Genomic DNA, 14,052 nt, shown 5'->3' with positions numbered 1-14,052 from the left:
TGAGACGAGCAAGCAAAAATAAATTTCTAATATCAGGCAAAACATACATAATCCCTGTCCTGTCACAATGCTTTAACTTTGGGGAGTCCTCCCTGGCCTGTAATACCATGCCCTCTCAGGCTTGGGCACCTGAAATGTCCATGACATGAAAGGACAGTGGGGGTGTCCTGAAATGGCACTAGTCCTCCTTTTGCGTAGTTGAGACCCAGGGTTATTTATGTATTTTTCTATTACCATAGGATGAATATCTAAATAATAATCTATCCCCTCTCCCCAGGGAGCTAGCAGGGAGCACCAAGAGGGTTCAGATTGAACTTCCCAGACAATGGAGAGTATTCTCTTCGGGTACTATGTCCTGTGGGGCAGGCAGCAACAGGTTAGTCTTGCTTCCCCACACTGGTTGCAGTGGTGATTCTTGGGTACAAATGTGCATCCTTGGGGGCATTACCCATGGTTGTGTCATCATATCTAAGGGTACCAGATGGCCAGAATGGGGTGTCTTGTTGAGAGTGCAGATGGCTTCATGCAGTCGAGTTGTCTACCTCTGTAATAAGTGTTGATCTGTTTTCAAAGCATCCTTTAGCATGCCATTATATCTTTCTATTAGTTTGGCACCTGTGGGGTTGTAGGGTAGGTGAAATCACATAGTCAGTATGCAGCTGCTCAGCCCATTGCTGCACTTGATGTCCTGTAAAGTGGGTTCCCTGGTCACTTTCAGTGACTTTGGGGGTGTCATATGCTGCCAGAAGCTGTGATAGTCCTCTGATGGTTGAGTGAAGTGTAACTTGCTTGCTAGAGAAGGCCTGCAGTAATCCTGTAGTATCAACACAAGTGAGAGCAAACTAGGCCCTTTCCAATATGGAAAGGGAGACTATATAGTCCACTTGCCAGTGGATCAAGGGCTCACAGCCCCATCTGAGATGTCCACCTTCTCCTGGCAGTATCCACAGCTGCCTCTTGGCACATATGGAGTAATCATTGCAGGCAGTCACTATATCAGAGTATGTAATGGGAGGCCCAAACTTTTGGAACTTCCCTGTGTTTTCTATCCAGCATGTTTCATCTTAAAATGTTGCCAACTGGCTACATCTTCTGTGGGGGCTTCTTTTAGCCACCTTACATAGGCTAAGGCATCTGTCTCATCAATCCCCAGGTTTTGCAGGGGAGAGTGCCCAGAGACATGGAAAATAGTGATTTTCTTTTCGAGGCTTGTGACATGAGTATCTTGCCACATATCTTGACCCCACAGGGGCTTGTTCAGAATTGTCCATTGCTGCTTGTGCCATTGTGACATTCACAGCATCAGTCCTTTGAATACCACCCCACTATCTCTGCAAATTGTTAGGGGGCCTGGCTCTTTGGATAGCCAACTACACTGCCCACTGACTACTCTACCTGGTCCTGTCTTCCATCCAGATAGTCTCGGGTTTTGGCTGGTATACAACAACTCGCCATCGAGGGAATTGCTCCCGACATGATACGTCTGTGCACCAAACCTCTTCTGGGACTGGTGGTATTCCCTCCCTAATGGGTGACCAGGAATAACTATTTGCTTCACCAGTTGCTCACCTGCATTGACAAACATTATCAGCCCTAGGACCTGCTGCAGTTCCTGGCTCAGAGGATTTGTGAAGAGCTTGCTATAGCACTGTAGATATGTTTGCCATTTAGTCAGCATTGTCATCTGCATGCTGAGCTGTGGGACCTGTGAGAGAGGTCATGAATCTAACCTGCTATGGGCAGGACAGTACACATAGTTACTGGGCTTGTCTAGTAATCAGTTCTGTTGCCAAGAGAGCTTGATATACTGCATTGTCCTGCTGTTTGATAGGGCCGTAGCAGGTTTCAGCACCTTCTAGATCTGTGACCAAAAGCCAGTGGGAAGTCGAGCTTTTCCCTGTCACTGCCCAGGAAAGGGATGGGTTTAAAATGCCCAATGCTTGGACAGCACCCACAATGGTTTTGGCAGTACTAACGCCTGTTGGCACTCCTCTGTCCAGTCCTGTTGGGATCCTTTTTTGGCCAATCTATATCAGGGTCTTATGATCGTCACTAAATGTGGGATAAACAACCTCCAATATCCCAACAAGCCCCAAAACTCTTGTAGCTGTTTGGGAAGTGTTGGATGGGGAAAAGCATGAATCTTATCAATAAGAGCTGAAGGCATTACTTTTGTCTCCAGACCAAATATCCCCCAAGAGTTTGACAGATAAGCCAGGTCCTTGCAGCTTGTTTTGATACACTGCCCATCCTTTCCCCTGCACATGTTTAGTCAGCTGGGGTGCTGCCTGCCTTAGGCCTGAAAGAGAATCAGAAGTTAGCATGATATCATCTGTGTAGTGAAATAGAGACACTGATGCAGGTTGCCTCCAACTTTCCAAATCTTGAGCGACCATGCTGTGACATAAGGTAGGACTGAAAATACCCCATCTGTTGCACCACAAATGTTCATTGCCTTCCTTCCCAGGTGAATGTGGACTGGTCTTGACAATCTGCATGACTATCAATACTAAAGAAAGCATTAGCCATGTCCACTACAAAATGATATGTGCCCAGTTGTGTCCCTGATTGGTTCAGTATATCAGCAATATTGGGTACATGAGCATGCAGAGGGGGTATAACTAATTCTTGGTAGTCTACCATCATTTTCCAGGTACTATCTGGTTTCCTACCAGCCATACCAGAGAATTATGGGGGGTGTGAACAGATTGGATTATGTTAAACGTTGCCAATTCCAGTTTCTTTGTGTCTGTAAGTGGTCTTGTCTGGTGGCCACCACATGCTGTGATACTGGCAGGACCACTGGTGGGTATTTGGCATGCACTCTGATTACAGTTTTATCTACCTTACCTTACTCAGGCAAAATTCGCCAGTGCTAGTTTCTAAACAACCCTTACAGCACATCAATTCCTAGTAATCCTTGATGAAAGATATATTTATACAGCATAGGGTTTAGGGAACAGGTAACCAATGTGTAGGGTCACTGTAACCCTCTGAACCTTGACTGATTTACCACCATACCTATCTATGGCAGTTAGAAACCCTTCAGATTTACTCGAGTTACCATATATTAGGGTGTATTCAGCTCCAGTGTCCACCAAAGCTGTTACTCTTTGTATGTTCTTGGAGGACCAATATATAGCGAGCTCTCCATGTGATCTCCAGTCTATGAAGGAGGCTTGTACATCCTCCATGTCTTGGCCACACCCCTAGGCCTGAGACCAGGGCCAGGACAGAAAGATGTTATCCTCCAGGGGAGCATTGGGCTCACCTCTGAGGGGCGAGCAACCTTCCATGGCTCATCCTTCATTACATCTTGTTGCCTCAAGGAGGGGACCTCCTTGTTACTGGCAATCCCAGTACCTCAGTCATCCTTTTTGAGGTAGGCTGTTAATGCTTTTCTTTGGGATGTTACTTCGTAATCCCTCCAACACCACATTGGGCTGCTTATCTGTCTTGTTTGGGTCCACCCCTGTCTTAATTAAATCTGTCTACATTTGCTTGAGGGTTACCTCTGCCCCCTTTTTTTCCCTTCGGGCTCTTTCAAACTCCCAGTTTCTACCTAATCAAATCTGTTTCTCCCAGGTCCACTATAGCCTGCATGGCTCCCTGTTTTGTCTCACATACTTGCTTCGATAGCACAGATATCAGAGTTCCATAAGAGGAGGATGGGACTGACTGCAGCACCTTATCTCTCATCCCAGTTGTAAATTGTACTACTTCTGGCCCTTCAAAGGGTTATATATGGTATGATGCATCCCCAATTTCCGGAGGTAATCCTGTAGATCTTCCATGGTGTTCCGCCAAGGAAGGGAGGATGAAATGTCCTCATTTGGCCAAGTGGCCCCACACCCTGCCATGAACCATGTTAAGAGTGAGCCATTCTCACCATACCATCACAGTCCAGATATATGCCATCTTAGGGAGGGAGGATTGGTAACCGAAGCCATCTTCATCAACTCATTTCCCGATAATGCTATACCATCAGCTCCAGTATCCCATAACCTTAACAACCAGCCTGCTAGGCTTTCCCTTCCCTTCTGCCCAAATTTTGCTGACAGCTCTACCAGCTCCACTGAAGTATGTGGGTGCACGCTTTTGTGCATATCCTGCGAAGGGGGTTTGGTAGGTGTACTGTTTCATGGTCCTTCAGCCCCTCCTGTTGCGTTTTCTGAATAACCACTGGGCAAGCCCTAGTCTCTGGGGGCTCTGCCACCTCTCCTTCTCAGTTGGTATTGATTCTCCTCAGGGAATTGTTGGAATTCCATACAGTTGAACAGGATACTTTGTTTACTTTTTGGAAAAGAACTCTTCAAGTTTTCTAAAACTCATCTGAAATCACAAAGAGGCAAGAATAGTCCAGATAATTTTGAAGAACAAGTTGCCTTACCAGAAATTTTTAAAATGTGTTTTAAAGTTATCAGAAGTTTTTATGATTTTGGCATAGATATAGAATGACCAATGAGATGAAATAGAATCCTACATATCCTTGCATATGTAGGAACTTGATATATAGTAAGATGACACTATAAATGCAAGAAGGCTTTACATAATGGGAAAATGAAGTGATATTGGAGTAAAGTAAAATGCCTTCATGCTATTCATTAAAATAAATTCCAAGTGGATTAAAGATTTAAATGTGAAAAACAGTCTGTTTAATTTGATCACAAATAAAAATTAAAATGTTATGTGCTACAAAAGACACCATAGGCAACAAAAGCCTTGGAAAATATATTGGCAAAACATATAACTTAAATAGAATTGTTATCCAGAATATGTAAATGACTTCTACAAGTCAATAAGAAAAACAGACAACTAATAGGAAAAAAAAGTGAATATAGAATATAAAAAGATAATTCTCAGAAGAGGAAACTCAATGACTAATAAGCATATAAAACATACTCATCCTCTCTAAATATCACAAAAAGTAAAATTAAAACCAGGAGGTAACATTTTACACCCATCAGATTGGCAGATGTTAAAAAGTTGGATAATAACAAGCGTGAACTACGTTGAGAGTAAAAGAACCCTGATACACTGCTGAGAGTTTAAATTGGTACAACTACTTTGGAGACACATTTACAATACCTAATAAAGTTAAAGATGTTCTATCTAAGTAACCAGCAACTTAACTCCCAATTAGTAACTCCTAGAAAAATCTTGCATGTGTGCATAAGAAGACATCCAGGAATATTTATTGCAACATTTTTTGTAATAAAAATTGGCAACAAAATCACTAAATTGTGGTTGCTTCTTTTACTGTAATATCTTAACAGAAGTTAGAATGAGCAAATTTAGAACTAAATGTATTATCATGAATAATTATTGAAAACAAAGTTCAATAGAATAAAAAGCAAATTGAAAAATGATGTGGTTGTGATAACATTTACATAAAGTTTATAATTGTAATTTTTACAAACATTTAATAAAAATTTTAAAATGCAAAACTAACCTAGTGTAAGGTTGTATATGTAACTAAACTATACAAGCCTTTATGGAAAAAATAAATGTAAAACTTACTGCCTCTGAGATGAGAGAGTGGGCAGAGAAATGAGGATCAAGGAAGAGTTTCAAGAGGTTTCACCTGAATCTCTACTACTGTTTTCAAAACTCTCAAGGAAATATTGCAAAATATTAAAATCTGACAAAACTAGGTGCAGTCCCGTGGATATTGATTACATCATTCCTTATATGTTTGATGTGCTTAAAATATTGAATAATAAATGTGGAATGTTTTTAAATACAATATCATATTAATAATCTGTATGATGTAAAATGTTTCTTTTAAAAAGAAACTATTTGGGCTGGGCATGGTGGCTCCCACCTGTAATCCCAACATTTTGAGAGGCCAAGGTGGGAAGATCCTTGAGACTAAGATTTCAAGACCAGCCTGGGCAACATAGCAAAACCCTGTTTCTACTTTAATGAAAAAAAAATTCTAAATAAAAAATTTTAAAGAAACTATTTGAACCACAGTACTGCTTCTTGTTACTTTTTCCATATACTTTCAGCTGCTTCACGTACACGAGATCTTCCTTGATTGTCACTACAATTGGGAATTGGTAATCTGGTGCATCTCATTAACACTTTTTCTTCTAAGATTTGTTACCCTTGGATCAGAAACAAGTAAAAAATATAGCAATACCTCAATATTACTTACTGAACAGGTGAGTATGCATGCTTCTTATGCTATAAATTAATGTCTCCAATCTGCATATTAAGTTAAAATGTTTTCATTTACTTTATGTTTTTCAGAAAGCTGAAAATTGTTTTATTCAATTAAGATCATTTATACTGTAAAGCAAGGCTTAAAATTTGATAGGACACAGTCTTTCTTTAATGTTTCCGCTAGATTCATATTTCAAATCTAATATTCTTTTTTAATGTCCCATTTTCATTTGACAAGGAGATAGCATTTATGGAAATGATGGATTTTAAACTAGTTTGCTTTGCAGTGTAGCAGTCCGTATTTGAATAAGTATGATGTTTTACTCAATAGAAAGAATAGCTAGGTGTGGTGACTGATGCCTATAATTACAGCACTTTGGGAGGCCGAGGCAAGAAGATCATTTGAGGTCAGGAGTTAGAGACCAGCCTGGGAAGCATAGTGAGACCTCATCTCTATAAAGTATTTTAAAAATTAGCCTGCTGTGGTGGCACATGCCTGTAGTCCCAGCTACACAGGAGGCTGACTTGGGAGGATCGCTTGAGCCTAGGAGTTGCAGGCTGCAGTGAGGTGTGATTGCGCCACTGCATTTAAACTTGGGCAATAGAATGAGATGCTGTCTCTAAAATAAATATTAAATAAAAGAAAATGAAGAATAGAACATGATTATTTTGATGGCAAATTTTATTTTGTATGAATTTGTTAAATATTTTTCTCTCACCATTTCATAGGAATTATATAGTGACACTTACTGCTTGAACTTGTTGAATATTTTAGTTAGTAGTAGTTTGATTTTAAAGAATCAACAGCCCTGTCAAGTAAGCTCAAAGGGAAAGGGGAAAGTAACTAACAAAGATAAAGATCTCTAAGAAAGTATACTTGGGCCTTGTGGAACTGAACAGAGTCAGCTACTTCCTCCAGCTAGCTCTGTGGATAATGGTTTCTCATGTCTGCTCTTCACCTTTCTTCTGGTGGCCTCTCAGTAGACTTGCTACACAATAATTGTGGCGTCCATATGGTTTTGGTTTGCTTCAACATGAGTTCTAGCTTGGACTTCGCTAACTTTTCAGTTTATAGTCCTACAATATCTGGTAGATAACATGTTAGTGCCACCAGTTAGTATATTAACTAGCTTAGGTTTGGGGGTACACCCCAGCCTAATCAGCTGGGGTGGCTGGATTAGGTCTGGGAAGGTAAGATCTAGTGAGATAGACACAGCTGTTCAGACCTGCTTTTTCCACAGGCTTGGGGTTAGAGCATTTTCCAAAGAGAGGGACTGTGGACAGGGCTATCTCCACAAAATTGTGTTACAGAGTGGATAACAAAAATACATAATTTTTTTTTAGTAATTTTCAAAATAAATCATAAACCAGTTGATTAAGTATATTCCAATTATAACTTATTCTTTAAGTTGTTGTGACTCTGGAACTAAAGTGTCTTTTAAATAATGCCATCCAATATTCCTTTTTTTGTTTTGGCTTTTGATTACATTTGAAAAGTATGTAAGTAACAGTTATTAATTTCCTGTTACAAAATAATATAGGAAATTTGAAATATACAATAAAGTATAAAAAATAATAAAGTCACCTATAATCTTAATACCCAGAGAACTACTATTAATATTTTAGTGTCTTTTAAGTTCTTTAAAATATGTTATAATTTTATAATTTGTTATAATTTTAAGTATTTTTTACTCTTTTTTAATAAAAGATAAACCTCTACTTGAAAATGGAGAAAAAACCTAACAAAAAGGAGGAATTGACACTAGTGAATAATGTTTTAAAACTGGCTACTAAACTACTAAAGGTAAGAATAGGATTGAAAATGAATATAATGTAGAATATACTGTTCTGATATTTTACTTTTCTGTAAGTAGATCCTATCTTTCTGGTTCTCATGATTACTTAAATTATTTTCAAAGTATATTTGAGTGCATACATGCAATTTATATTTTACTTCTCATTGTGAAAGTAATTCAAATAATTTATTTGGAAATTGTATGTTAAGACTTAATAATGTTTAGAGTATTTTAGAGGTTGGCATCTTTAGAAATCTTTGCCTCTTAATACTTAAAATATATTTCAAAAAAAGAAGATTTGATGTTAACTTGGGAATTTTTAAAAAATTTCTCAGAGCAGTCTTGTATTTGGTCTGAATTAGCTTTAAAAATTTTAATACATAATCATAATAAATATATATCATCAATAAACTTTAATTTTTAAATCATTTTGGTAACAAAAGGAATACAGTTTTGGTGTACTTGATCTTATAATAATAACTCTGGGGGTAATTTAATAAAATGTTTTTACCACTGCTTTGCAGTACTAGTAATTTTTTTGCTTAAAAGAAAAATACTTTTTTAAAATTTCAGTCTCTGTAACTGGATATGATTTTTAGAGTTGTTTGTAAGTTTTCAGAGAGTGGCATGAAATTAGTTGTCTCTGTTATGGTTAATTCTTCAAGTCAACTAAAAAGTATGAATTGGGTATATCTCATAAAGTATTAGGCATTGAAAGGGTTCAGAAGGGGTGGGTGGGGTGATAATAAATAAGTAATTACAAATTGCTTTCTTTGACAAATCCCTTTAAGTATCCTGAGGAGGATGATAACATTTGAATAATAAACAAGATAATGTAGGCAGATTGCATTTTTTGCCAAAATGCTCTGTGGAAAAAATATCTTGAGAATTTTATGTTTGCTTGATAAATGTATATTGGGCATCTTCAGAGTGTAGATGCTGTACTAGACAGGAGGAGGCTGCAAAGATGAGACTTAATGAGCAGCTACAATCTCAAAGTAGAGAGAAGTATAAAAATAACTAAAACACAAAGAATAATAGTGTGATCCTTTTTGATCATATATAATTTTCCTAGCCTAATACTTGGAACTTAATGCAAATTGTACCTACTCTCGCTTCATAGCCAGGAAATTCTCAGGTTCATTTCTTCAGTCTCTCAAATATTTCCAGTTCATCTTCTCTTCCCTATCAACATTACCCTGCATGAGACCCTTGTCTGTCTCGTGAGCTTTTGATACATTGAACTCCTTATAGATATTCCTGCTTCTGGTCTTGCTGCTCTCTAACCTACCTTCCACGTTGCTGACCCAGTGATCTTTCTCACATGCACATCTGATGTGCTGTGCTTAAATTTCTTTAGTATCAGTCTGTTTGCACAATCTGCCAGAAAAATGACCCTAAATTTTAAGTACTTCATCCCTTGTACTTGGGCTTTAACAATGCTGAGCAACCTATAGCAATTCAAGTGTGTTGTATTGTCAAGTATCTTATAGAATACCTATTACCCCAACCCACAGAGGTTCAGGAGCACCTTCCTTTTTAAAAAAAGGCCTCACTGCCTTTTTTATAGACCTCTGTAATGGGGCTCTCTTGTTTGAGTCATTTGTTGGCATATCTACTGAATGTTTAAGGTTCTTCAGCTCAAGGACTGGCTCTTGACTTCACAGAGCCTAGCACAGGGCCTGTCATATAATAGAATTGTAAGTGTTTGAATCAATTAATTCATTAATTCATGTATTTGTAAATAAATTAACTCACAGAGATTTTTACATGTTGTTAGTACTGTCAGAAATGTGACTAATTAAATTTCTAATTCTTCTGCAAAAAGATATTGTTCTTTCAGTTTCTAGCTTTTACACTAAAAAATGTTCTTTAACCTCCTCATAGCTTCTAGACCAGTGCTTTACTAGTTGTTCATTTGGGACAGCAATTGGAGTTACATATTTAGACAAAGTACTTTTAAAGGAAGTCAAAGTGAAACTACTATTAAAACGTACTTATTTCAAGTTAACCTACAGTTATCCTTTCTAAAAGTTTTCTCCATAATTTGCAACTTTTCTGAAATAGTGTTTTTAAAAATTCTCTTTTTAGATTGCCCTGAATTAGTTTAATTGATAATATCTATTCAGTGTAGGCCTAATTTTATTTTCTCTTCTGCTAGGAATTGGACAGTCCCTTTAGATTATATGGGCTTACAATGAATCCGCTGCTTTATAACATCACCCAAGTTGTCATCCTGTCAGCTGTTTCTGGTGTTATCAGTGACTTGCTTGGATTTAATTTAAAGGTAAGAGCTTGCAAGTAGTTTTTATCCTTAGTACCCTGTTTTATGTTTGTGACACTTATTTTACCCTATCACTCTTTTGAGATCTCACATGTACAGTGAGATCTCACATGTACAGTAATGGAGTCATTTTGATAAGATTGTGATTAGTAAAAATGATTTCTCATTTAGTTTCACAGACTGATGTGTTCATGACTTATAATACCGATGGAATTCCTAATTTGGATCAGTATTTACTATAAATAGGATTCTTGTGTAGGATAAGTGGAAGTATTTATTTTTATTCATATAATTTGAATCGAATGTAGGTGATAAAATAGAAGAGTCCTGTGTCTATTTTTGCCCAAAAGTTGTATTATTTGTCTTATATATAGCAATGTATACATCTTCCAATATATGCACAACTAATTGTTGGTAAGGTGTAGGGTGATCATATTAAACAAGTAGTATATTTATATTGCCACTTCCCAGTGAGAAAAAGCAAGAAAAATCGATTTTCACATTTTGGTTTGTGTTTAAGGTGAGTTATTCTTGAAAATAAAAAGAAGAAAGGAGTTGAAATATTAGAACCTGTATTTATTAGTGAATGAAATTTAAATAAAAAGTAGTATTGTATGATATAATAGAATAGAAATTTCTATATTGAAGCTGGCTCTAAAGGTGACTACTTTTTTTTTCTTCTCCAGCTGTGGAAGATTAAATCATGACAATTTGGAGAAGAGATGTAGCCTCTTTTCCAGGATAAGAGTACTGACTAAGATGCCTGAAAGCAGTCACTGATTCTTTGCTTCAGGAGTCTCAGCTGGGAAATTGAAGTGTTTACATCAGACTGTCTTGTGCAATTCTTATATTTATTTTCCTTGTTCACTGTTTTTTTTACATTTATTTTAGTCTTTATATTTTATTTTTAAGCATTGATGTACTTAGTTATTGAAAGGGTGATGAAACTGATATCCAGATACTTGAGATCCTGGTAATTGGTCATAAGTAATTGGCAAAGTAACAGATTGTGAAAATAGAAGCCATTGCTGCACACTGTTTCTCCATCAATGCCATGAACTTGCCTTACTTGAGGAAAAATTATTTAACTTTGGAATATGCATTGAACTCAGCTAAACACATCTATCATTATCTTTGGTAATTCGAGATCCAGTCAGGATTTCTCTTGAATTAGTTTGGAACAATGCCAGGATCTAAACTGATTAAGCTGCAGTTTAAGCACCCTTCAGTATTAATATATACGGTATTATATAACAGGTCAACAAGTGCTCTTCGATGATAAAACTCGTAATAGAGCAATAATTGTAAATGGTTACCATACTGTAAGATATTTTGATAAAATTAACTAGTAATAATTGTATTTATTTGAAACACTGGGCTGTTTGCACAGCTCCAACTGTGCATGCTCAAAATGTGCACTTTTTAAAATTGTTACTTTTAATGCATATCTTTATACGGGATCTGTTATAGTGTACTAGGGCATGATATGGTATCCTTTTGAATGAGGTATGTACCCATCTCACAAGTGAAGTGCCTATTGATATTACTAAAGTACATTATGTTTACTCAAGTAAAATAATTTTCTCCCCATGGTACACTGTAGTATATGCTATTCATACCATCCTCAAATGAACAACTTAGGAATAGGGGTAAGAACCAATAAAATACTCTTCTGGTAGTTATAAAACTATATCCAAATTTATGGAAAAGACAGCTTCAACTTGCAAATTCTATTCTCTAAACTTGTCTGGTGCATTTCTCCCCACCCCATCCCCATTATATAAGGGCTATTTTAGATGCTTTTAACCTGGAAGATTAATCTCCCTTCCCCTGCCCAATAATTTGCCAAGTGTCCAAAGAGAACTTATCATGTTGGCATATTAGGTAAAAAGGGCAAATATGATAGTATCTTACATTGGGCCTTGATTTTAAGTTGTTATATTTGTACAATCAAGAGTGTTTTAGGAGTTATATGAAACATGAAATGTTTTTGCAATTTTTTTTTAAACTGGGCATCTGGTTTCTGAAACAAAGAATTTATTTGAAACAATCTAGAATTTTCTTGGTGCAAAGTGTATCATGTTGAATATCCTCACATTTTTACCATGTTTTAAGGAGTTTAAATAATTAATTGTAAATAATTTATTTGGTTGGTGCAGTTCTAATCCCTAATTCATAATCTTAAAATCAGGAATGTGTGGAGAACAGAGCCATGTCATATCACTTTGCTCTTACCATTCCTTTTGATCAGCCTCAATTCAGCCTCATTGTGTATTATATTTTCTTTCTACACAAAACAACAAAAGCATTTTCTTTTATTTGCCTGTGTTATAATATGTTTAATAATGACCAAAGTGCATTCTGAGTTTTTTCAAGGAATGTAATACTGGAGCTTTAAGAACATACTTAGTTTCTCATGTGAAAAATTAGGCTTTGTCTGATATGTTTCTTTTTCCTCTATTGTCTAATGTTGAGGTTGTTTTTAGGAATTATATTTTATAAACTTTTTCAAAATAAGGTACATACCTATACAGAACTGAACATTTTGCACAGAATATATTAAATATATTTTGAGAAAAAAAAAAGTACAACATGAGTTCTGTTAGGACTAAAAGAAGAAACTATTGTATCTTACACAAGAAAACTTATTTCAGAATGGAAATATTTTTGAGAAAAGTAGCTGAGTATACTGATTTAGGAAAATGCTTGTTTTAGATTGAAGCTCCGTTTAGAGTTGGGAGTTGATTTATTAAGTACAGTATACCTCTCAACTTATTAATAATATGTCGAATTATCTCATTAATGTGGGCAGCAGTAGAATACTAAAAGAAAAAAGTTGTCATTTTAAACAGTTTCAGAACATGAACAGAACTATTTTCAAAGCAGAAAAATTGACATTGCTGCCTTTAAGATTACCATGAATGTAAGAAATTGAAAGAAATGGTAACATATCACATAATATTCAAAAGGCGGTTCAGAGTTAGAATTGTGGCAGATGTTGTGTATTAACTGTTGTTTCTTTGCCACATGTGTTGTATTTGAAAGTTTGAACAGCAGGTTTAAAATAAATCATTCTATGACTGAGAGTGTTTTCTCTAATTTTTAAGTCATGTACATTTCTATGGTAATTTCGTGTTTACAATAGCATAATCTTAAAACTGTTAGATTTTAGGAGGTGAAAATAAATTTTTTATAACTTTCCAACATTTCAGATTTTGCTATGATTCTCACGGCATGAAAGAATAACACATACATACACAGACTTTTTATCACCAAGATGATATTACATCACTAATGTTTGTTTTTGAACACAGCAAACCTGGCTGTGACCTGAGATATTAAAACTCATTGTCAAAAGTATAGTGGTATTTTTAAACAATCATTGCCACATGAATTCAACATGAGAGATCATAAACAACAGTAGGATGGTATTGCTATTATCTGATCAGTACAAGTGTTCATATGGCTTAAACTAATCAAGGATTAATTCAAAGTGCGCTTTCAAACTTAACCTTAAGCTTAGAATTGGCTCTTTTAATGAAGCTCCCTTCAGACTTCAAAACAGAGCAGTATGACTGGCACCTCTTTCATTTGCTGTATCACTTAGAACACAAATCCTCAACCTTTCTTCTGCCAATCCTGTATAAAAGATACCACAAATGTGTAACAATAACACTGGCTCTTAAAAGTCCTTAACTGCCTGGGTAGTCTAAGAGACTGGAAGTAGGAAAAACCAAGGTGTTTTTCCTATTCTCACACACCACCAATATAACATTTCTGACATTAGATTCTCCAGCAGACATC

At 36.3% G+C, this 14,052-nt stretch overlaps 1 protein-coding gene across 1 annotated transcript in view; it reads left to right on the top strand.

Moving 5' to 3' along the window:
• Window positions 1-13,606, top strand: part of PHTF2 (putative homeodomain transcription factor 2) — a 67,638-nt gene extending 54,032 nt beyond the window's left edge. Inside the window, exons 14-17 of the mRNA XM_008051117.2 lie at window positions 6,012-6,167; window positions 7,877-7,972; window positions 10,126-10,251; window positions 10,935-13,606. Coding sequence (XP_008049308.2) covers window positions 6,012-6,167; window positions 7,877-7,972; window positions 10,126-10,251; window positions 10,935-10,955 — 399 coding nt within the window. The 3' untranslated portion in view covers window positions 10,956-13,606. The remainder of the gene's footprint in view (window positions 1-6,011; window positions 6,168-7,876; window positions 7,973-10,125; window positions 10,252-10,934) is intronic.
• The last annotated feature ends 446 nt before the right edge of the window (window positions 13,607-14,052 follow it).

This window comes from Carlito syrichta, unplaced genomic scaffold (assembly GCF_000164805.1).
Source record: "Carlito syrichta isolate Samal-C Ts95f unplaced genomic scaffold, Tarsius_syrichta-2.0.1 Scaffold165773, whole genome shotgun sequence".
Taxonomy (NCBI): domain Eukaryota; kingdom Metazoa; phylum Chordata; class Mammalia; order Primates; family Tarsiidae; genus Carlito; species Carlito syrichta.
Note: the sequence above shows the minus strand (reverse complement) of the source record. Positions and strands in the feature narration are given on the sequence as shown.